Genomic DNA, 23,624 nt, shown 5'->3' on the forward strand with positions numbered 1-23,624 from the left:
GTAGCGGATTAAAGAATGCCAGCCTTGGTATTTGGCGGGCTGACGTTTAATTGTACAGGCTGCTGGCTTCTGACCAGAGCTTCGAGCACCAGCACACTTTCTTTCACAAAATAAGCACTGGTGCCAAGCTACCAGAGGGTTAAGGACAGGGTTATCTGGGATTGCTTGCGACTTTCCCCGGACAGGAATTGTAGTTGCTGCTTGAGTAGGGTTTCACCTCCTTCACCAGTAACCCAATTTCCTACAGTAGGTCTCTGTTTCTAGTGCTGCTATTAAGGTCCTGAATAAAAGTGAGGAGGAAATAAATACTGACATTTCAGTTTGAAAATTACCATTACTATTACAGGTATTTCCGCTCATAATAATATGTCAACCCAGATTTACAGGGTGGAATTCTATATGCAACTACCAATTCTGAGGGGCTTAATATACACATTTACCCCCAGCTACATGCAAGTCGGAAATGTATGCATGGAGACCCGGCAGGGAGTGGAAGGAGGAGAGGAGGACATTGGTGGTGATGGAAGGGGAGGTGTTACCTGGCGGGGCACAATTATATGCTCTCCGAACTTAGCCGAGTGTCAGGTGGGGGTCGAGAACCAGATGTACTGCAGGCTCTCAGAAAGGAATTTTAACTGCTGGATTTTAAAGCCAGTAAAATCATGTCTGGTATTTCCACAGATTAAAATTCCATTCCGCACAACTGGTTATTTGGTCCATATTGGTAGAAATATCCGCAAGTGGTTTCAGCAGATGATTGTCAGGCATAACAGTAGAGGAAATGACTCTTCGGGAGACAGTTACTTATCCTGAGAATCCTTACACAAGTGGCAGACTCCGAAAAAGTTCCACTGTCCAGAAAAACCTTTGAGCTCTTTTTAAAACTTGGAAGCTAGTCTTTCAAGTCAACAGAGATCTAATTCCTTAAAACTTAGTAGCTTTACTGGCATGGAAGACTGGTGAAATGTCTTGGAGGAAATCTATATGGGGGAGTAATATGTGAACACCACAAATAGTCATAATTAGAAAGAGTAAGTTGGCTTCAAATTAATTTGAAAAGGTTAACCATGCTGGTGGACCATTAGTATTAGGCCAGTAAAATTCCATTGCTCAACATGTAACAGTGCACATTATGCATTACATTGTCTACTACTTAACAACAAGGTGTTTGGGGATGGCTTTCCTATTTGGGAGACAGAAGGCACTTTGAATTATTTGCAAGAAAGTCTGCTGAACATACACATGGATTACCAGATTGCTGCCCTGCAGATTTTCTTCTGGGGGATTTACTTCATAAGTGCTATTTTTTTACAGTGCAACACTGGGTGATATAAGCCCTGTAGCAACAAGGTAGAGCGCCCAGGCCAGGCGTGTCCACACATGGCCATGACCCAACTACAAATTAAGGGCCAGATTTAGAGTTTGGCAGATGGGATGCTCCATCACAAATGTGACGGATTTCTCGTCCACCGTATTAGGATCCCCATAGCCTATATGGGATTGTAATACAGCGGACAGGATATCCGCCATGTTTGTGATAGAGTAACCCCCTCCGTCAAACTCTAGTTCATGCCCTAAGTTCAGTACTCCGAGGCATGAGTAAAAATCACAGCTCATGTTAGCCTGTTAACATTTTCAAATGTATTACTTCTTAGCTCAATCACATTACAATGTATGCTAAGCAGAGGCACTTTAGCGTTCTATAATACTGAGAGAAAAAACACAATGGACTTGGGGCAGAGCTTAGTGGAGCTGAGCATCAGTGTAAAAACCATGAACTATATAAATGCAATGTCACCTAATATTTCCTGCATAAATCTGACAACATAAATCATAAACATTTGCTCACATGTGTTCATGCACGTTAAGATTGGAGCAATACACAGAGCTCATAGTAAGCAGAATTCAAACACAAAAGGGTGTTTCTTCACATTATGTACATTTTTACTTACCCAGTTTATAAAAAGAGCCTGAGTAAATTTCACCACTTCCAGTGTGACCAGCAGACTGATGGGAATGAGGTTGTTGTACAAGATGATGAATGTTAATAGATTGTATCCAAAATTGGTAGATATTGCTTCTGTTGGGAAATGATAGAGTATATATTATGGCTTTTGTCAGAAAGTCACATGCAATAATAGAAGGCTTGTGGAATTTAGTCACAAAAGAAAACAAACCCACCTAAAATGTTTCTGTGGTGACTACACTACCTCCTCACACTCCTCCCCTGCCCCAGGAATGAATGATACCATGTGCGCCCACCTTTAAAAGAACAAAAAGACACCCCGTGACAAAACAAAAATCACTTACCTTGCCCACAAAATTCACCAGACCCATTACTTCTGCAGAGTCACCAAAAAGAGTATACACACTTATCCTTATTTATCTATTTCTCATCATTACATATGTAATTAACTCTAGTGAAACCAGGTCCCTTTCTAAGTGTTTTTCAAGAATTTTTAAGTGGATTGCACCGAACAGTAAATAGGTCACAGGTTCGGCTTTTCAATACTGGGGGTCTGAGGGTCTCCATGACAGAAAACTTTGACAAGGAGTCCGCAGCAGCTGCAGGTGTGCGGACTCAAATCAGAGGAAGCAGCAGGAACCAGATTCTGCCAATGCAAGACCGTTTTAGGGTTTGAACAGACCACACTGCCCCAGGCCAGTTCTGGTGCTCAGACAAGTGGCAGCACAGAGCACATCCTCAAACTCCAATGGGCAGGTACAGTTCAGAACCTCAGAAGGAAGGGCTATTCAACAGGAGTGCACCAACGTCATGCAGCTTGACTTCATGCACAGTGGGCTGCTGGGATAGTATGGCTCACTTTCCGACTGTGGTTTCTTGAGGAAAAGGATATTTACAGTATGTTGAGATTTTCATTTATTAAGTGGTGCGATTGCTTCAGTACCACTAAAATCCTCAGATTTCAGCATTGCATGGGTCAAGATAACTGTGACTCCTAACTTAGGGCCTGAGTTATGGTTTGGCGACCGGAGTAAAGTCCATCAGAGTGGTGGAGGACATTACCTCCACCTATTCATCAAAAGTAACCACAGTAACAGTAGTTCATTCAAAGTACAAAACGTTGGAGGACATCAGACATCTATTTTAATGACCACTCACCAAACTTTTCAAATGTTTTTATTTTTCATAAACGCAGTAGTTTGTTTCAGAAAAACAGAGAAAATAATGCCCTTCACACTCTGGAGGCTTTCTTGGAGGGTGTGGTGGCAATTTCTTTTCTATCCCTCACCACCAGGTTCTCCTGGCAGTGGTGAACAGGAAATAAAAAGAAATTACACAGTTTACCCTAAATTGGGTGGGAAGTGCATTGTTTTTTATCAACAGAACCAATTGGGGCTCAGTTGACAGAAAACATAAGGCCTGAACACCTCTAAATGAGGCAGGCAGACCAAGGGTTTAGTTGACAAGGTACACATTTGTGATGGAGTACCCTGTTCTCCAAACTCAAAATCAGACCCTTAGTGGCGGCTACTGCTTCTTCACCATTGTGTATAAAAAGCACTTTGAAAATATAGAAAGCATGTTGAAACGTCAGCTGAATGAGGTGTTAAGCTTCTTGGATATCAAACTGTCTGATCTCCGGGCAAGTACAAAGTGAAGCTGGCACATGTGATGGACATCTAAGGACAGAGCATGCCCCAGCTGCCACAAGTATATGCAGCCCAAAAGCCGGTGGGACAGTCTTCTCTAGTCTACTTTTGGGCACTAGGTGAACAATAGGATGAACCATCTGGGAGATTGCACATTTTGAAGTGGGAGGTCCTCAACATCTGCTCTCCTGCCTCTCTTACTCTCTGTCCTCAGCCCATCATTGCTTGCTCCCAGCCCTCTAGTTTGCTTATTGGCCCCTTCCAGGTAGGGGCCTTAGTGCTGCTAAAATAAAGGACAAAAGTTGCTTGGATATTGAATACTAAATGAAAGGGAGTCCTGTCCTGCTCATTGAGTATTCAATAACCCATCATTCACTACAAAGAGGTTATATTACCGATTTTTATAAAGCACATTGCTACTCAGAAACAGGCTTCCCAGCGCTAGATCACGGCAATATTTGCATGTCTCTGTTCTAGGCGGAGATACAGTGCCATATATTATTTAAATTGATTACTCTATTGCCACTCCTAGTGACTTTTGGATTGGTGATGGGGCACTCATATGTAAGGAAGGAGAGAGACTCACCTAGATGCAGTTGCCACTCCCTCCCCCACCCCTCTCCCATTGGCTTGGGCACATCACCCAAGGAATCTGCATGTTTGATGGTCAACGGGTCACCTCTCTAGCCTGCAACACAGCGTTTGGGTTACTTAATATAAGGAGATCTCAGTGCAGTCCACATCTCCATGCATCACAAACAGAGGAAATTCCTTTGTAGTGCAGAGCTCCCTCTGAAAACGTGCCTCCAGGAACGACAGAAGGAAGTTCCAGAGCTAGGTATCAAAGATAAAGTCTTGGAGAAGAAGTTGGATGAGCATTTATAAGAACACCATCACATAAGCAACATCTTGGTATTAGAGGAATTATTTAAAATAAAGTTATGCTGAAACAAAGACATTCAGAACAGAATAAAACAGAACTACATTAAGAAATGAGGACTGCCCAGGTTTGCTGAGTGTCAAAATATAAAAGCCTACATACAAAACATTTTGCATCACATTGGAAATCAACAAAATGATCCAGCGATCTGCCCAAATTGAACACACTGAGTAGATGGAGCAAGCCTGCTTCATGAAGAACCTCAAGATCTACTAAAGTGCATACACGTTTGTGATGAAAAAGTAGCAATCATGGCCTTGACAAGCTCCAGCGACTTCACAACCATTGAGGACAATTACCTTTACCATCACCCATCAGGATCCACTTTGAAAAGGGAGATAATTTACTATCCTCACAAACCTGAAAATCCTTACCAGCATTATGGCTTATTCTCATGTGGAATAATGAAATGCACTTTGTAAATGCTCGATTATTGGCAAGAAACTGGCCCAGACCGAAAGGGATACAGCCAGTTAGCAGGGGCAACTACGATTACGTAACCAAAGACATGAATATGCCATTAGCAAAATAGGTCATTTGCAGAATGCATTGGGGGTGGTTCCTAAGCACTCATTTCATGATTTGCAGGTCTCATTTTGCTAATGGCATATTCATGTCTTTGGTTATGTATTCTTTGATGGCTGCTGATGGGTCTTTTTTTATAACCTGACGAAAGGCCTTTGGCCTGAAATGCATTGGGAGAATATCTGCACGGAACTGTATTCCGACATGCTACTGAAACAAGTCTGGATGGCCATTTCTGTGCTCTTGAAAACATGGGAATCACTGCCTCTGCTCACAGTTTTAAATGTCTGAAGAAATGGAATAAAGGATTACCACTCACTACCTGGCTTGGATTCTGGTTCTTCGATTGTTTCGATTTATATCCATATGGCTTTGCGGCTTGGATCTGGCGCGTGACGGCACACCAAAATAATAGGTGAAAACAAGAATGAGACATGTAGGGGTTGAGAGGGGCGATGCCTTCATGAGAGACAGAGCCTTCTTGTTCCTCGCCTGCCAGAAGATTTTGTGACATGGTATAAATTATATCAAACTATGAATAAAAACAGTTTATTCTACTTTTAGTGCTGGTTTCATCCATTTCGAAAGGGTGAGAAGCTTTAGCCCTAAAGGGGAACTGGTATTGACATGCGTGGCATGCAATTTAAAGATAGATTGCTACAAGAGGTTCATTAACCCACCTAGCTACCTTAATGAGAGTGAAAGACTTTTTCACCGGGGTACACAGATCTCTGCAGCAGGTACATTAATCTAATGGGACCTGGACAGTAATTGAGTGGAGATCAACAACTATATATGTAGGTTAGTCCTGACAGCCACTTTATTCATGTCATGGTATCTGAAGGGTGCACAGCATGTCTAGTGGCACCCAATGGGGCCATGAAAACACTAAAATGGCAGATACAGCCTGCAGGATAATGGAGTCTGCGAAACCCCTGCCTGGTGAACGTCTTGTAGGGGTGGGCGCAACTTGCATATTTTTGTGTAGCGTAATCACACAGAATTACCCCCAAAATCTGAGGGATTACACAGAATTGCGTTAGAAGAGTAATTCTACATTTAGAGGTTTTTTGGTCTCAGCAGAAAAGCCCTGTGCATCCACAATGGATTCAAGGATGCATTTTGCAATTAGAAATAGCACTAAATGCAACAGAACATGAATAGTGAGCACGAGCAGCCGTTCGCACTTGTTAAATAAGCACTTGGGCAGGATTTTTCCGCAGCTTGCTCCCAGCATTTAGTGCTATTTTCTGAGTGCAAAATGCATCCCTGTGTCCAAATTAAGATGCAAGGATGCATTTTGCACTAATTAAATAGCACTAAATGCAACTGAACATAAACAGCAGCGCTTGTGCTTACTAAATCTGCTCTCATGGTAGTACTGTTTCTTCCAAATTACTCTTAATTTCACAAGCGGGTGTCATCTTTATTATTGGTAATTCCACGTCAAGGAGGAATGCTGTAAAATGATTTGGGATATGTTTATTAAACGTGTGTCGAGTGTTCAGGAATGCAATGCATGTGAGAGGGCTTCAAGTGTGTTCTGCGTGCAGAATAAGAGTGGTTCTAATGCATTTTGGGCAAAAGTGCCTATCTGAGATTTGGGACACAGCGCCCTTAGTAGGAATGTAAAGTTCTCGGGGGTGTGAACGAGTGGTTTCTAAATTGTTTTGCCAATGTGTATGTGTTTTTTGCTTTGTTTTTATTGGAGTAAATGGAAAACATACAGCATAATGAAAACCCGCCACTAGCGGTGATATTTCATGAACCAAACAATAAGGAAGGAAAAATAAAAAAGCAACACATTAACAATGAGATAATCTTTGACGGGGAGGACGTCTGCTAAAATAAAGTTCAATGACAGGCATTTAGGTACAGCACAAGACAAATGTCAGAAAGGGCCACATGTACAGACAGTGCTCAGAGACATCAACACATAAGCACATGGGGTGTGGCCGGCACATCAGGAGGATACCAGTCAAGGTGGAAACAGCTTATCAAGTGCAGATGACAGCCTGGGCCTGGGCCTGTTACAGACTCTGCACCCTGCACCCCAGTGGTCAGTAGGAATATCTGCAGCAGGCACCAAAAGTCCTTTAGCCAACAGCCAATGGAATCGTGGTGTAGTATAGTTCCAGCTGGGCACTACAGTATACCATGTTTGTCAGCCATTTATTCACCCTGGACACTCGGTGCCTACCTCAAATGCAGGCCACCTGACGCTTAGCCATCAATACTAAAACTGAAGTTAAGCACCGGAATTCCTTTGGAACATCTAGGTACACCTTAGAAGAGCAGTTTTTGGCACACCAGTCATGTCCGAAAGCTGGGCAGTACCAAGCCAAGTGCATGAAGTCCACTGCCGGGATCCCACTGCGACTGCAATAAGAGTCAGCCACCCCTGAGCCCCACATTATTTAATATCTATATGTCCACATTGGAGGAGGTCATTATCCCATTCAGAGTGAGCGTCGTCAGTTATGCCGACGACACACAATTAGTTGTATCACTATCTCACCCCAGACAACAACCAGCAGATCTGTTTAACTGCCTTGTGCAGGTCCATCACTGGATGAACACCTCTGCCCTAAAACTAAATGGGTCAAAAACGGAGGTTCTACTTCTCGGCCCGAAAGGACTCACACTTTCCCCGAACATCTGGCCGGCCCATCTGGGTCCTCTCCCCGAACCTAAAGAGGAAGTAAAGAGTCTGGGAGTGTGGCTTGACTCCGACCTCTCGTTCACCGTGCAGGCAAAGAAAGTGGCTGGGACTTGTTTCGGACTTTTGAAGTCATTGAGGAAAGTCCTCCCCCTCCTGCCCACTAACTCCCAAAAGTTGCTAATCCAAGGCCTAATAATCTCGAGGCTGGATTATAGCAACGTGATATACTTGGGCGCCCCCGAGGTGACTCTGAATAAACTTCAGAGAATTCAGAACACCGCGGCCCGAATTCTCACTAACACCCCTGCCAGAGCCTCGGCCAAACCGGCCATAAAACTCCTCCACTGGCTCCCTATAAGAGAGCGGGTCAAATTTAAGGCCCTGTGTCTAGCACACAAACTACGACAAAATCAAGGCCCCCCTGTTCTCAAGAAATTTATCATAGCCTACAAACCCTTAAGACCCCTCCGTTCTAACACAGAAAACCTCATTGTTACCCCCAGATTCAAGAAAGCCCGGTCAGGAGGAAGACGTTTCTCAGTCCATACCGCACGACTCTGGAACTCACTTCCCCTGGCCCTGCGACTTGAACCTCAATACCTCCGCTTCAGGAAACAGCTCAAAACCCACCTTTTTCCCCAGTGAATCTCTTCCCCTCTTTCCCTCCCTTGTCCCACTGAACTTAGGAGTTAGGATCTGTTAGCGCTGGGATACCTCCGGGTGACTACGCGCTCTACAAAAATAAATAATAATAATAATAATAATAATAATAATAATAATAATCTTAACATTCCCAGGAGGGTGTGAAATAGCTGGTGCAGGAACTTAAAATGGATAAGACAGAGTCTGCCGTTTCGGGACAAATCTCCCATTTGTTCACAGTAACATTTCCATTCCTTGTCCATGAGCTGTGTCCCCAGAATCCTCTCCCAGTGTATTCAGGCCTTGGGTTGCTTTAGTGGAGCTTCCATTTGTATTGTATTATATAAGGTTGTCACTATGGACCTGGTTACGAGTCTGGTGGTTGAGGACTGCCAGACTCATTATGGCGCAGCGGTGGCAGTCCACCACCCCTGCACTGGCGGTCTGACTGCCCCATTATGAGTTGGGTGGTTGGACCGCCACCAGGGAACCATCATTCCATAGTGGTGGCATGGTGATGTAGAGGCACCAAAATGGTTGGCGGGACCTCCGCGGTCCCGCCAAGCACATTACGAGTTTCCTCCTCGCTGGCGGTGTCATGGAGGTTCCTACTCCATGAACACCGTGGCAGAGCGGAAACAAAGGGGGCCCTACAGGGTCCGCTATCCCTTCACTCCACAGGGATTGCATCTAGGGGAGCAAATTATGTGCCTCCTTATGTGCATGCACCTCTGTTCCTGCACTGAATTGGCTTTCGAGTCTAAGCCATGCAGGAATCTAGTTGTGCAGTCCCATTGCGGGGTCACAGGCCACCTGCCCTTCAGCAGTGTAGGAGCACAGCAGTGGTGTACCACCCGCTCCTGCACCGCCAAAAGTCATAATCAGGCCCTATGTGTCTGCTAGATGTATGTGTCACCTAGTACTTTACAAGAGGGAAGATCCTATGGAAAGGAGGGTTAGTGGGCCCTACAAAGAGCTTGTAATCTGCAGTCTACTAGTGAGTCCATCACCGAGCATGTCTCTCTCTCCCCTGCACATGGGCACTTCAGGAAGTTGAGGTTCTGTAATTCTCGAGTCTGACTCCATTTTGTTCTGTGCCACCATTTTGTGTTGCCCTCACGTAGGCCTGTGAAGGTAGCCTGGGGAATAAAGTGGCCTGGCCTTCTTAGTTCATGTATACATTAACTAAGGTCTCTTTTTGACTCTGAAATGAACTGTAAGAAACTGACCTCTTCACCTGAAACTGACCTCGCAAAGCCAATTTCCCTGATCGATCTTTGTCTGAGATTGCCAATCAATGTTCAGGACATCGTTAACTTTTAGTTTCCTTGCACATGCCTTATCTTGTTCATCATCTGTTACTGTTTCTTTTTATGTTTCTTCATTACATGGGTTATGCTTTCAATTATAGGTTTGTCCGGCTTTTGGAGATTGAATTTGGGACATTCTTAATGATTAACTTTTCGGTTGGGATACTGTACATGTAATCATGCCATGCCCTGCAGCGCCATCTAAATCAGATTAATCTTTGTGAACTATGTAATTCTAATGTTTTGCCCATATCCTGCTAAAACTCCAAAGGTTACTCACCTGCTGACCCTCCAGATTTTCCATTTGTTTAAGAATGTAATTGGTACAACTCCCTTACATGCCTGGGGCAGGATAAAGAGTATATAAGATGTGAAGTAAGACCATTCTATCAGACTGCCTCATTCAGTTGCTAAGGCTTCTGTGTGACGTAGTCTCACTCATTTGAGGTTAATAAAAATGTACTTTCATATTCCAGCTTCTGTGTCAAGTTCTTCTTTGTTGGTTTAAAAGGACTAAGTATCAGTGGAACCCCTGAGAAGTGGATTTTTGATTTCTACAAATGGCGCGGCCAACGCGGGCCTCATCAGAGAAGTGGCTATCTGAGGGAGTGATCTTGTCAGAAGAAAGAAATCTACTGAGGAGGACAGGACACGACTCTACTAAGGAGGTACTCTGTGCACAGTGGTTCTGGGAATTCTTTGTCTCTGCAGCCAAGTATATTTCTGATCCTACTGATTTTGATGCTCCACATGATGTCACTCCTGACTGAGAACCTTTTTGGCATGAGTATTTTAAAAAAAGACCATTAGGTCATTTAGAACTAGGCAGTTAGAATTTGGACAACCATTTGTTTGGTATAGCTTTGGAATTTTGGAATTTGTGTTGGCCAACTTTGGATTTGTATAGGTTTGTATATGCGAATTGCAATTTATGTAGGCAGGTAATGAGGAGACTTTTCTCTACTTTGTATAAAATTTGAACGGTGCACGTACGAAGAGTACTTTAAGCACTACTTGGGGTATAATATTGTATATTCTGCAATATTTCTTGGCATGCCTGTTTCAAGCTCACATCAAAGAATGTGCTGCTTTTTTGGTACCCATAGTGAGATGTGAATTAAATTAGCCGGCTCCCTTAGAGGAAATATCTAAATAGGTTTAGGTATAAAAACATATTTCTTCCTTGGTGATTTTGTATCCCCAGGGAATTAAAATATGGACATAATACAAACAAGGATCCTTTGTTCTGTGCAATTTTATGAATGGAGATATGCAGGTCGATTTTTGGTGTTCTGCCAGCCAAAGCTAGTGAATTGAGTGTATTTTGGCTTCTTGGACATACAGCAGTCTGTTGGACTTTTTTTGCAGTCTTTCGGAACACTATTGAGAAGCGTTTCTTGTAAATATGACTTACAACTAGTATTTACAAATGGTTTGGTTTAAGTACAGTCTGTGGGCTGTCCTTTGTTTCCGTTCTGAGTGTTGATCTGTGGGTTAAATGTGTGTTTAAATGTTTATGTGATTTTCCCATTAGTGCAACTTCTGTACGTGAATAGCGATGGCGCTATTTATGAAATGTTGTTGTTAAGTGCGCTGTATTGTGCGTCCTGAGTGTTTTCACCCCTTTCTGTATATGTCTGATAATGTGCTCAATATGTGTTTGTGGTCTTTTTTGTTTTCTTTAGTCTGTTATGCAAAACGTTAGTTAATTAATATTAATTAGAAATGAAATAAAATTCAGAAATGAACCATATTATATGCTACAATAGCTATATGTTGTTATTTCATTTATAGAGTAGCAATTGCGCACATGTACAAAACTGTTCAATGCTTAAAAAAAAAATAAGTTAGAATTCACATTCACTAGGAATGAAAGGCCTCAGAAGGGAAATTGTGTGTTTTGTAGCTGTTTTAAATAAGACTGCCACCGTGCCCACGTTTTCAACACTAAGAAACAGCTGTTGCTGCCGCTAAGTAAGCAACAAGAAGCAATTACGAATAGACAGGAATGTTTACTCAGTAAGGACTTTCCCAGTTAAACACGGGTGAACCTTTGCATTTCAGAATGCTGTTTTGAAAAAGGTTACAAAAATAAGGTTCATTATTTTGTATCACAGGAAGACATTTCAAGTGCGGTTTTCTTCTCTTTACGTATTTTCTGTAAGCATATTCTCGGTTTTAATGTTAAAATAATTGTCCTTTTAAAAAAAAAAAATGTGGCGCAATCATTTGCCATTTTTAAGTTAGGCTTCTGTGCTTAGGCTTGTGAATGAATGTGTCTAAAAATGATAGGCAAGGGATGCAGCTTGCTTTTAATGTGGAATTATCAAAAATGATTGGTTTTATTGAAGAAGGAATTATTGTTAATTATGAAAAAAATATTATTTTAAAAAAATAATAAGTGCTTCTAAAATCGTTTTTTAATATTCATGAAGCTTACTACTCATACTATGACCTCCTGGCATTAAAATTTAATTTAAGTTGTGTTGAACAGCAAAAATGAGAACATTTGCACATGGAATTTCACTTGGCGCAGGCGTAAAAAACTCATTTTTCTAAGGATTTACATGAGAGATGTCCAATGTCCAATCTCTGCAATGTGTAAAGAACATTCTGAGGATGTTTAATATGTAACACAATCATAGGATATTAATTTTTAAGTGCCCCAAATACCAAAGTCGAAAATGGGTAAAATAGACCATTTAAACAGTATTCTTGCCATTTAGAGTAGCTTTTAAGGTGCCTTAAGCTTCTGTAAATTCCAGATTGTTCTTATTTGGGGTTGCTTTTAATGACTCAGTGAGCCAATGTGCCCGGTGCAGAGGTTTGAGTTTGATATCAGGGTTGAAGGTTCTAACTCTAGCTGGACCTACTGAGACGTTCATCCATTTAAGGTTGATGAAATGAGTACCATTGCATAGGGTGGTAACAAGCATTGGTCCTAAAGCTGGTATGTTGTGTTGTTGAGTTCTGCGAATTATTCACAGTAGATGTTTTTGAGTCTGGGAATAGCAGTGGATTATGGCCCCTAAAGGGAGTAATGTATATGGTATGTGGTATGTGGTTTTGGATAGGGTTAGTTATTGCAGGTTAGAAAGAGTTGGAAAGGCTTTTTGTCTTTGACAGCCTCAGGGTGAGGAAAAAGGGTTGAGGAGCGCAGTGCGCGAGGCAGATTTTGACCTTAAGGTCTGTCAGGTGGGGGTTAGGAGTAAGTGAAAACAGATGTTCTGCTGAGGTGTTATTCTTAGCTCTTGGAGGACTGTGCTAGGCTTTCATGTATGTCGACATCTGCAGCCTATTAAATCAGGGCCTTGTCTCCGAGAAGTGCATTCCTGAGCGGCCTCGTTCAAAGCAGGGCCTAAAAGGGGGTGATACATTTGTATTTCTGTTTTTGAAAAATTATCTCCATGTAAGTTGCTTTCATTTAACAGAACAAGAAATGTTTCATTAGTTTTAGAAGATGGTTGGTTACAGTTCATATTTTGTGTGTTATGTGAAGTGTCAGTAGTATGTTGAAGCAAGATGTGGTTTTTGTATGACTCCTTTGAAAAGAAATGTTCGTGTGTTTTTCACGTTTTTGCATTTTGTCCTTCTATGAATTGTTCCTGTTGGTCCTGTGTGTCAGAAGCGACACAGTAAGTCGTATTTGACAGCCGATCTCCACTAACTGGTGATCTGCTGTCAAAAGGAGGGTGTGTAATGTAAAACAAAGTGTAATTTTAATTTTAAGCCTGACAAATTAAGCAGGCCCGAATATTGGGTTTTGGGCTGCATGAAGTACGTGCGTCACCACTCATTTACATGTGCTATTGTAATTTGTCTATGCTTTTTGTGCTTGGTATACAGCACGTATATCTGATGGCTTGATATGTGCGTTTTTTATTTTACGCATGTTTTTGTTTTTATGTTGCTGCTTTTGATACTATTACAAGTTCACCTGTGTTGTGAAGGGTTCTACATGACTATGTATATCGCTGCACAACAGTTGGGTGAATTTGCTCTGACACTAAATTTCACAGATATGATATTTTCATACTGTGAACAAGACAGACAACACTTCACCAGTGCATCATGTCTATTTGGCTATAATGGTATTAAAGAAAAATAAAAGAGATATACAGGATCAAAGTGTGTCACCTGCAGTTAGTCACGTTACTGCCCCTTCCCTCAAGGAACAGGCAGCCCTAGATTTATGTTTCCTTGATTGGACCTAAGGATGAAATCATAGATCTGTGACTCTTGTACAAGGTGACCTAATTTCTATATTGCATTAGTTAATCATGTTCTGCTTCCTAAATAGTGTATGGTTTTGTTCCTCAAAGGGAACCAAGCTTCATTTTTTCCCTGAAAAAGGAACTGGAACATTAGCTGAGATTACCGTATATGGTGTAGGGGCCAGCGGTAGAGTTAACATTCGTGTACTAATTTTACTTTTGTGCATCACCCATACTCTTGGTATTATGTCACAAACTTGACTATCACCAGAGTAATTTCTTGTTCTTCCTATAGATTATTATTTTGTCGCTTCTCCCCTTGATCAATGTCGCATTGTGTCTAGTTATTGGGGATTTTAGCTGTGTCCTAGTCCCATTTCCCTTTTTCCATATTCCTTTCCCTAGTCAGCCCATTTATTATTATTATTGGTGTATTGTTCAGGTTCATACTTACAGACTGCAGTGATGTACCAGGGACCCCCATATTATGTATAATTCCCTTTTGTATGACCAGACTGGTTTTCAAGAATTTTCTTTAGGCCTACTTTGATGTTTTCCAGTCTGACTGTCAGGGTAGTGATGGACTGGTTAACTGACTTGATACTATAGTAAGACAAGTTTTCCACCTCAATAGGAGATACCTTACGTTTATTTCTTCAAACATGGCATAATTACAATGCCTATTTTAGTTGGTTTTTACCTTTTTGTTCCTGCTGTTTTGAATGTTGGTGGGATCAGATGGGTTTTAAATAGTGGAAATACTAGGACTCTCTAGTCCTTGTCTTTTGTTCCCACATTTTGATCATTAGCCTGTATTGCAATATGCACCTAATGCACAATTATTAAAGGGAGGTATCTACATGTCCCTGATAATCTGTATTATGTGATTTCTATCTTGAGGTGTTCGAGATAAGGAATTTAGGAACACCTATATGTAATCATTGAGAGAAAAAATGTGTTTACCCCATTAGACGATGCCACTATGTGAGGACATCCATTCAGATAGAATTCCCATGTAGCTATCTACCCTTAGATGATCGAGGATATGCTCTCACATGAAAACCCAATTGAAGAGGCTAGAGGCACTGTTTTGCCTACTGCCTTTGTCTTTGTATTCTATGAGAATGACAGTGTATTTTAGATCACAATAGTTCCATGGCGTATGGCCATTCCTATGAAGATTGCAGGCCACTTGCTTGCAGTCCCCTTGTTAAAACACTGAACTGTTTTTGTACTGAATTGAAGGAACTAACAACTGTGTTACATTTCCTACGTCACTAGGTTCTGCGGGACCGAGTTATGACCTGCAGAACACTGATAAGCCTAATTCCCATCAGTGACAGCTGCAGATGAATGGCAGACGTCTTGGCCCTACAGTCCCAGCACCCAGAAAGTAGCAAGGCTGGACAGCGATCGCCAGCGTGCCATCAGTGGTATCTTCAAAGTATTGTGCTTGCTTCATCAGAAGGCGTTGAACATCAGAAAAGAAGGAGGATCTGGTTTTGCCACAGAACCAGAGTTTCAGTGCAAAAGAGCGAAAGAATTGAGGCTTGAGTCTTCTACCTGTCATGTGCTGGTAACCTCTGACAGTGTGCGGTCCCTTGAGCCCCTTGGCCTGAGTTTTTGGCTACCACCTCCTTTTCTTTGCTCCAACGGAAGGGCAGTGCACCGGAGGATCTACGGCACTACATTATGGTGTCCATGAAAGAGCAGCTTGAGCGTCCTCTGACACTGAATAATGAGTGTTGGAGCCCGAAAGTGCTGCTGAGCCTGAAAGTCTGTTGCTCTTTTCAAATTAATAGTACTTGGGTCTGCACGAGACGATCTGTGCCCATGATCAATGAAGAGCACACTATCTGTAGTGCCTGCCGCAGAGGAGAGATATTGGTGCACTGCCTTGAGACATTGAGACTTTCGAGTGAGCTGTGAGTGTTTGCCAGGAGGGCACTCTAACTAAGCAGTACTATTTTCATGAAGAGGCCTGAATCGAGAGGCCCAATGCGGAAGAAGACAATGGAAGCAGATTTGATGGGCGATAGAAGCCTGCCAAAGAGGCTTTGAATGGACTTTGGGCACAGTTTTACAAGCGATTCCAGTGCAATTGTATAAAGTAATTGTTAATTAAGTTCTCATTTGACTGAATTGCCATGGAAGAGAAAGTGGCTCCGCCTCTAGCATCCAATAATGGTCCACCAGAAGTGAGTCTTTGTGCTACTATGTGTGTTCGGAGACCTGTCCCGAGAGAAGTAGAGAATAATAAGATGATGTTACAGCAACACCTTGACGACCTAATGAATATCAATATAGACCTAGATTCAGATTAACATGAGTCTTAGGTTATTGCCTACGTAATGGCAAAAGGAGGGTCTGAGGTTCTGTAATTCTCGAGTCTGACTCCATTTTGTTCTGTGCCACCATTTTGTGTTGCCCTCACGTAGGCCTGTGAAGAAAGCCTGGCGAATAAAGTGGCCTGGCCTTCTTAGTTCATGTATACATTAACTAAGGTTTCTTTTTGACTCTGAAATGAACTGTGAAAAACTGACCTCTTCACCTGAAATTGACCTCGCAAAGCCAATTTCCCTGATCGATCTTTGTCTGAGATTGCCAATCAATGTTCAGGACATCGTTAACTTTTAGTTTCCTTGCACATGCCTTATCTTGGTCATCATCTGTTACTGTTTCTTTTTATGTTTCTTCATTACATGGGTTATGCTTTCAATTATAGATTTGTCCGGCTTTTGGAGGTTGAATTTGGGACAATCTTAATGATTAACTTTTGGGTTGGGATACTGTACATGTAATTATGCCATGCCCTGCAGTGCCATCTAAATCAGATTAACCTTTGTGAACTATGTAATTATAATGTTTTGCCCATATCCTGCTAAAACTCCAAAGGCTACTCACCTGCTGACCCTCCAGATTTTCCATTTGTTTAGGAATGTAATTGGTACAACTCCCTTACATGCCTGAGGCAGGATAGAGAGTATATAAGATGTGAAGTAAGACCATTCTAGCAGACTGCCTCATTCAGTTGCTAAGGCTTCTGTGTGACGTAGTCTCACTCATTTGAGGTTAATAAAAATGTACTTTTATATTCCAGCTTCTGTGTCAAGTTCTTCTTTGTGAGTTTAAAAGGACTAAGTATCAGTGGAACCCCTGAGAAGTGGATTTTTGATTTCTACAAAGTGGTCATCCTGGAAGAGTTCTCACACTGTTTGTATCCCCAGACCGCAGCCTGCGCAATGCCTTTTCTGTGAGCTGTATCAGTGGTTAGTGGAGTAGTGATTGGCTTGGGGAAAATATTATAGGGTGCACTAGATGCCTGAGCAGTCTGTCCCAGGCCCACAATACACAATCCACCATGTTAATCTCTGTGTGGTGTATTCTAGGAGGGTGCCCCATGAGCGATTAGAGTATGTGAGTGCATGTTGCATCGCATTCCACTGCCACATGCGCTGTAAAACCCCCCATGGAGCCAATAGTGACCAAATTGTGCTTGTGCACAGTTATAATATAGCTTGAAGTCGGGACAACCTAGTACACCCTTGTGCATATGGAAGAATCCCAGCAGATTCTAGGCCATTCCATACCCAGGCTAGAGTTATCTTTTGGGATTTGAGTGTCTTGAAGGATATTTGTTTCAGTATTATCAGAACGTTATAGGATAGTTAAAGAAGTTTAGGTAGGACGACCATTTTCATCAGCACCAGTCTGCCGGCTTGAAATATTGGAAGATTCTTCCACTTAGTCACAGAATCTTCAATTTGCGCTATGGCCAGCCCACAGTTTTCAGAGGTGATGACATTGGTATCTCAGCTAATCCAGACCCCTAGATATTTAACCAATGTTGCACAACATGGGAGAGGGTAATCCAGTGTGCATGTTGGGATTCAGGAATATGGGTTAGTAATATGGTAGACTTATTACAGTTGATGCTGCAGAGCAGTCAAAAAGGCTGAACTCGCTGACCACTGGGCTAAGGTTATGGGCCGGCTCACAGAAATAGAGTGTAATAACATCCACATAGAGGGAGATGATCACATTTAACTCTAAGAAATATAGCCCCCTCTTGACATGTGGCTGTCTGACCAAATACGCATAAGGCTCAGTTGCCAGGGCATATGAAATAGGGGACAGTGGGCACTCCAGCCACGTACTCTTGTGACTTTGCAGAGGAGTGGACAGAAGACCATTCAGTCTGATCGTGGCCGTGGGTTTGTGATATGAGTTTCATCCAGCATATGAAACTTGTAGGTAATCCCATCCTCATAAGGACAGTGATAAGGAAACCCCACTTAAGAGAATCAAATGATTTGGTAGTGTCCAAAAAGACGGCCACTGCCTTCAGGTCGGTGCTCAGCTGATACAACACTGCATCACCCCAGTACAGAAATCTTGGCCTAAATCCATCGTTTTTTTGCTCACCATGCCATTCCAGTATGGATCCACCCATATGCAAATCAGGCTTGACCCTGCGCCCAATGGGAACAGTCCAGACCGAAATGTCAGGCCAGGTCCTCCCTGGACTGGAAACAAGCATCCTTCTTCAGCCAAGCTAGCATGAATCCAGTGATCAAGGGACCCAGGTCTGGGCATACCCATCCCACTTAGGGCGGAAACGGTCCAGTTCAGGCCTGACCGTTCCCACTGGGAGCAGGGTCAAGACTGATTTCCATATGGCTGGGTCCATGGCATGGTGAGCAAAAAAGCTATGGATTTAGGCCCAGATCTCTGTACTGGGGTGAATGTATGACATTGTTCTGCATTCTGTCCATCAATTGTTCTTTTTGCATCAACCCGCTAGCAGGTCATCAAACATCATGGGCTTCAGGGGCTGTGAATGACTATCCCCCATCACAGGATGGATTTCAGGTGTACCCGTCTGGGCACATAATGTAGTGTAGCTCCTATTTTCCCAATAGGCTCTGCGCATTGGAATAGTGCCTACAGCAGTAAAGGCCTAGGCCAGACGTTAACTAGGTCTACTACTGTCGATACTAGACTTAATTTTTGGGTTTGCCAGCTAAGCTCAGAGTTCGCTAGAAACTTTCTCGAATGTTCAAGGAAGGATTAACTCCCCTGATTAGACAAGAAGGGATTTAGTTTCTGACAACCATAGAACATGACAACTTTGCTCTCCCCTAATCAAGAGTCAATCTCGAGAGTCGTGTGAGCACAAGGCAATTATTTTACTCAGTCAGTACGTGCATTCTTAGTCTCATCAGAATGTAGAGAAAAGGAAGAGACGGGCGTGTTCAATAAAAGATGTTATTTATTGATCAGTCTCTTTTCTCGTACAAGAGAAATGGATCGATATTATTGCGATACTTATAGTTAAGTAAAGTGCATACATTAGAAGCAATAGTATAAAATAATACTGTAAAAACATTGATATGGTTTCTGAGCCATATGATGTTTAAAATGATTAAAATATATTTACATACACATATACATTTGACTAAACGTACTCAACTGGTGTTTCTAAATACGCCTACCCCGTGTACCTGACCTAAGTCTAATGCGTGGGCGGGAATAGAAAGTTACAGTTTAGTTTAAGTTTGTTTTTGCCAAGTGAATAACTAAGGAATTCTCTAGGAGGGGTTATTCAGTTCTGTACCTGGAATTTAGGATGAATGAGGAATGGTATCTCTTTCTCTGCTCTCGATATTCCAGGCTGCCTGCGAGGGCTACCCGGAAGCGCCGGTGCTGGGTCTCTCGGCTTGAGATAGCAGCGCGTCTCTCAGCGCGTCAGGAAGGCGGGGCTGCTGCCTGCGGGGTCTGCTTCTGCTCTCGGCTTCGGCAAGTATGGCTGCTCCGTCTTGTCACCACGCGTGTGTTTGCATAGGGCAAGGTCGGCAATATTTATACCTTAAAGGTGCCGGGATTGACGTAAGGATGGACATAGGTACGTCAATAAAGATGTCATACGACTTGCTCGTTAGCACATTCTTTACTAAAGTTCTCTGTGAAATCAAAACAATGGCCGCACGGATTATCCAGGTTGTCATAGGTTTGATTTGTTATGAGAACGTCGTATGCCTTATCAGGGGCTGGAGGAATGTCGCTTGTCTAATTAGATCTCAAGCGTTATGACCTAATCAGATAACACGTTCCTGTGCCGTAGTGTGACTGCGTCAGATAACGGTATCTGCATCATGGGGAATTTCTTGCCTCATGGGCTGACTGTTAGTTAACTAGCTAGGTAGCTTAACCAGAATAGGGTCAGGAATAGGGGGATCGATTCAGAACCTATAGAAATACACGACACCCACTCCACGCTAACTATGGTCATATCTACTAATCTATGCATAGTATAACATAGTACAACATACTATAGAGTATAGTGTATACCTTACCACCCCAAAATACATAAATGCATTTCGAAATTTTCAAATATACTGAAAAATTGCAGTCATATATATTGTATGCACTTAAGCTATGAATTAAATGCAAAAGTAAACACGCATTGTTATGCATTATTGCTTGTTGGTATATGAGAAATACACATGAAATGGCTCTTAATATGGCTATACAGAAAAAAGTCGAAACCATTTCATCACATAAAATCTATTGCGAACATACCAGCGGGCAGCTAAAGTCTATAAAGTCTATAAAGTATCTAAAATAGAAATCTTAGTTCTCTAGGAATAGTCTCTTACTTTAAGCAGAAAATCAGTGTCCCGGGAAAAAATATATAGAAAAATATTTTAGGGGCTTGCTGAAAAAAGTTGCTGTCCGTGAACTGGATTGTAATTGTTCATGTGACTTTATTTTTAAAGTTGAAGGCCGAATTCAGGGAACGCCGTGTGCGAGTTTACTCAAAAGTCTCTATTTCTGTTCCGGAGAGAACATCATATCATTCAGGCTTTCGAAGAACTGTCAACAGCTTCATGGGAAAGTTCCTCTAAGTCGGAAATAGGGGTAACCATGCATTCATGCGCATGATTGTCTCCATTGACATTCTGATTTGCATTGCTGACAGAAGGTCGTACCTGTTCGATGCTGCTTTCATCTTGAACTTCACTACTCTTCAATCGCAGCGGTGAAGATTCCAGGAATGCCGTCATCAGAATTGGCAGCCTTTGAGGGCAGCACAGTGCGTGAACCTTGGTAGGAACCAACAGTGTATCTGCATCCACCGGCGCATCCGATTGTAGCGTCAGACAGGTGTCTAACACGCATTCTTCTCCGCATAGCAGACACCTTAGTACAGGTAAAACACACCTTTGCCACATTGGTCGAAATGATAGAAACCAAGTCATGTTTAGGTCTCTAAGCCGGGATAGTCCCAGGATTTTTGATATCCGGTCCCGGTATCCAATGGCTAGGATCGTATCTTCCATTGTCGCGAGAGTTTGATCTGTGACATGGGTTGCCATAACGAAAAATAAGGACTAGGAATAGGATTCCTGCAATTAGTCCTAGGATCAGGGGAAGTCCGCCAAAAATCGAATGGACGAAGTCTGGAAAAATACCCAGTATGGCTTTGAATGGTGTTAATGCCATCGAAAATACTGTCTTAAATACCTTTGAGACCCCTGTGGTATCAGAAATATTTAAGATTTCGCTCAGGATTTCCGCGAAATGTACGGGGGAATTAGTTGATAATAATGTATGTATCTCTGCAGTCGTCCTTGCGACTTGTAGATCATACGTTTCTTTAGATGACGTGAGCCTTGTAGGCGTCTGAAGAAGCACTGTTTTCATTCTGCTTAAAGTGTCTATTCGAATAGAAGTAATTTTCAAACCGGGCCATGCCCTTGCCTCTCTGTCTGGAAAGGAGCTGGGAAACAAATAACGTCCACAGCACTTGACCTTCGCCGTCGTAGTGACGAGATAAGGAGTCCCGGGCATAAGACTACAGCATCTGCGGTCTACAATAAGAATGTAACTCCCATTATAGAGTCTTTGAAAGAATGGTTCTATTTCAGTTGCAGGTGCGCCTTGCTGGTGACATGAAAGGTTGTATGAATTCCCTTCACAGGCTCCGTGCAAACTAATACCGTTACACAGAAGCGTGCCGCTTAGTGACATAGCACAATTGTTGCCACTAAGAAACACTTTCTGTCCTTTGTTACTGACACATGCATGTGAATAGGGCAGGTTCCATGTTGTTTTAAGGTACCCCTTTCCCAATTTCTCGTACATGCCAGCCTGTATATATTTTTGGCAGTATTGAAACCTGAAGGTTGAGATTGGAATATTTATGATTCCGTGGATTATCCATTCACTGACAGGTCGTTCTGACATTGTCAACGGTAATCTTTCTAGTTTTTCAATGCTCAAGATTGTATAATCAGCACCCTTCTGAGCCATACCGATTTGTCTATCAGTAAGGTTAAAGATTTGGAATAGTGACGTTGTGTTGATTAAACGCCAAGGCACATAGCCTGAACGCAGATTTTGTAACGTCCAGCCAAGCTGTACAATAGAACGCAATTGTGACTGACCATGTTGTAATAACAGTAAGTCTTGCGATAATATATCGATTGCTGAAGACACAATGCTGTCCAATGAAAAAATTCTGGAGGACAGAGTCATTAACCCATTGTCCACTACAGAAAGTGATTTTTCCAAATTAATACGGTCAATTTCCCGTATTCTTTCTGCTGTCTCAATTTGAGTAACCTTCCAGGCCTCATTGTATGCTGCATATACAGAGGCTGCTATGAAACGCTTTTGACGCTGTTTGCGTGGTCCCATTATGAAATCACGCAAGTCAGCACCATCAGTAAGTAAAGTTAGGTGTTGCTTAATTTCAGGCAGTGTGGAAGTTTGTAGCCATTGAAGGCATAATTTGCCCACACTGTAGGTTGTTATTATCCCTGGGTGATGTCTTTGGGGATATCTAGGGTCTGGCCTGGTCATTTTGAAACCCTGTGTTTTATTCAGGAATCTATCTTGACAGTTATTTGTATCTGTGGGCCAGATCAACCATTGTTTCCAATCAGGATGTGTTCTGTTTTGGTTAAGTATATGGTTTATGTCTATTTCTTCATCTGTTTCAGAGTTATTGCTAAACATTGTTGGCTTTGGAATAGACAGGTTATTTAAATCTTTGATTTTGGCTAAGCCAAGACAGGTGGTTTGTTGAACGGTGTCATTTAAAAATATCATTTGTTCTGGGATCATGCAGGCTCTAAACAAAGCTTCTATACCCTGTACTTGCCATTCTTTTGTACCCCAAACACTTTTCAAATCAACATGTTTGTCCCAATAATCAAATCCAAAAGTATTCATTTTTTCAAAGAAAGAATCTGAATATATCAATTTTGTGTTGGTTATCATGGTTTTCATCCCTGTCTTGTTTGACAATTTGTAATAAAATGTTTCAGCATTAGTTATGTTAAAACCTGAAAAATATGAATATTTGCCATACACGGTTCTAGAGCTCCCTCTTGGAGGTGTAGCACAATGTTCCCATTGATTAAAATTTAAAACATTTCTAGGTTGTGCAGATTTATGCAAGAAATGGTTACCATAATGGTTATAGCAGTACATGCTGTCATAATTTGTAGAACCCTGCAAATAATCATGTTTTGTAAATTTAGCAGACATTACTAAGTCAGACATCATATTGTTTATACTTTCAAAGTCCCAATCATCAGCAAATGAGTTTGGTTTTGCAAAGTCACTCAAAGAGATCTTGATTTGGTGTGGATATTTCAGGATCTCGACCGGACCATAAATTTCATAGTCAGTGTTGTCCCAGGCTA

The 23,624-nt window shown here is 42.1% G+C and overlaps 1 protein-coding gene across 2 annotated transcripts in view; it reads right to left on the reverse strand.

Moving 5' to 3' along the window:
• Positions 1–23,624, reverse strand: part of ATP8A2 (ATPase phospholipid transporting 8A2) — a 1,791,179-nt gene that overhangs the window by 1,320,014 nt on the left and 447,541 nt on the right. For both annotated transcript variants that reach the window (XR_013599395.1, XM_078655985.1), the window contains exon 11: positions 1,953–2,080. Coding sequence is in view for 1 of the 2 variants with exons in the window: in XM_078655985.1 (XP_078512111.1) it covers positions 1,953–2,080 (128 nt within the window). In the remaining variant the exon portion in view is untranslated. The remainder of the gene's footprint in view (positions 1–1,952; positions 2,081–23,624) is intronic.

This window comes from Lissotriton helveticus, chromosome 8, assembly GCF_964261635.1.
Source record: "Lissotriton helveticus chromosome 8, aLisHel1.1, whole genome shotgun sequence".
NCBI classification, from domain to species: domain Eukaryota; kingdom Metazoa; phylum Chordata; class Amphibia; order Caudata; family Salamandridae; genus Lissotriton; species Lissotriton helveticus.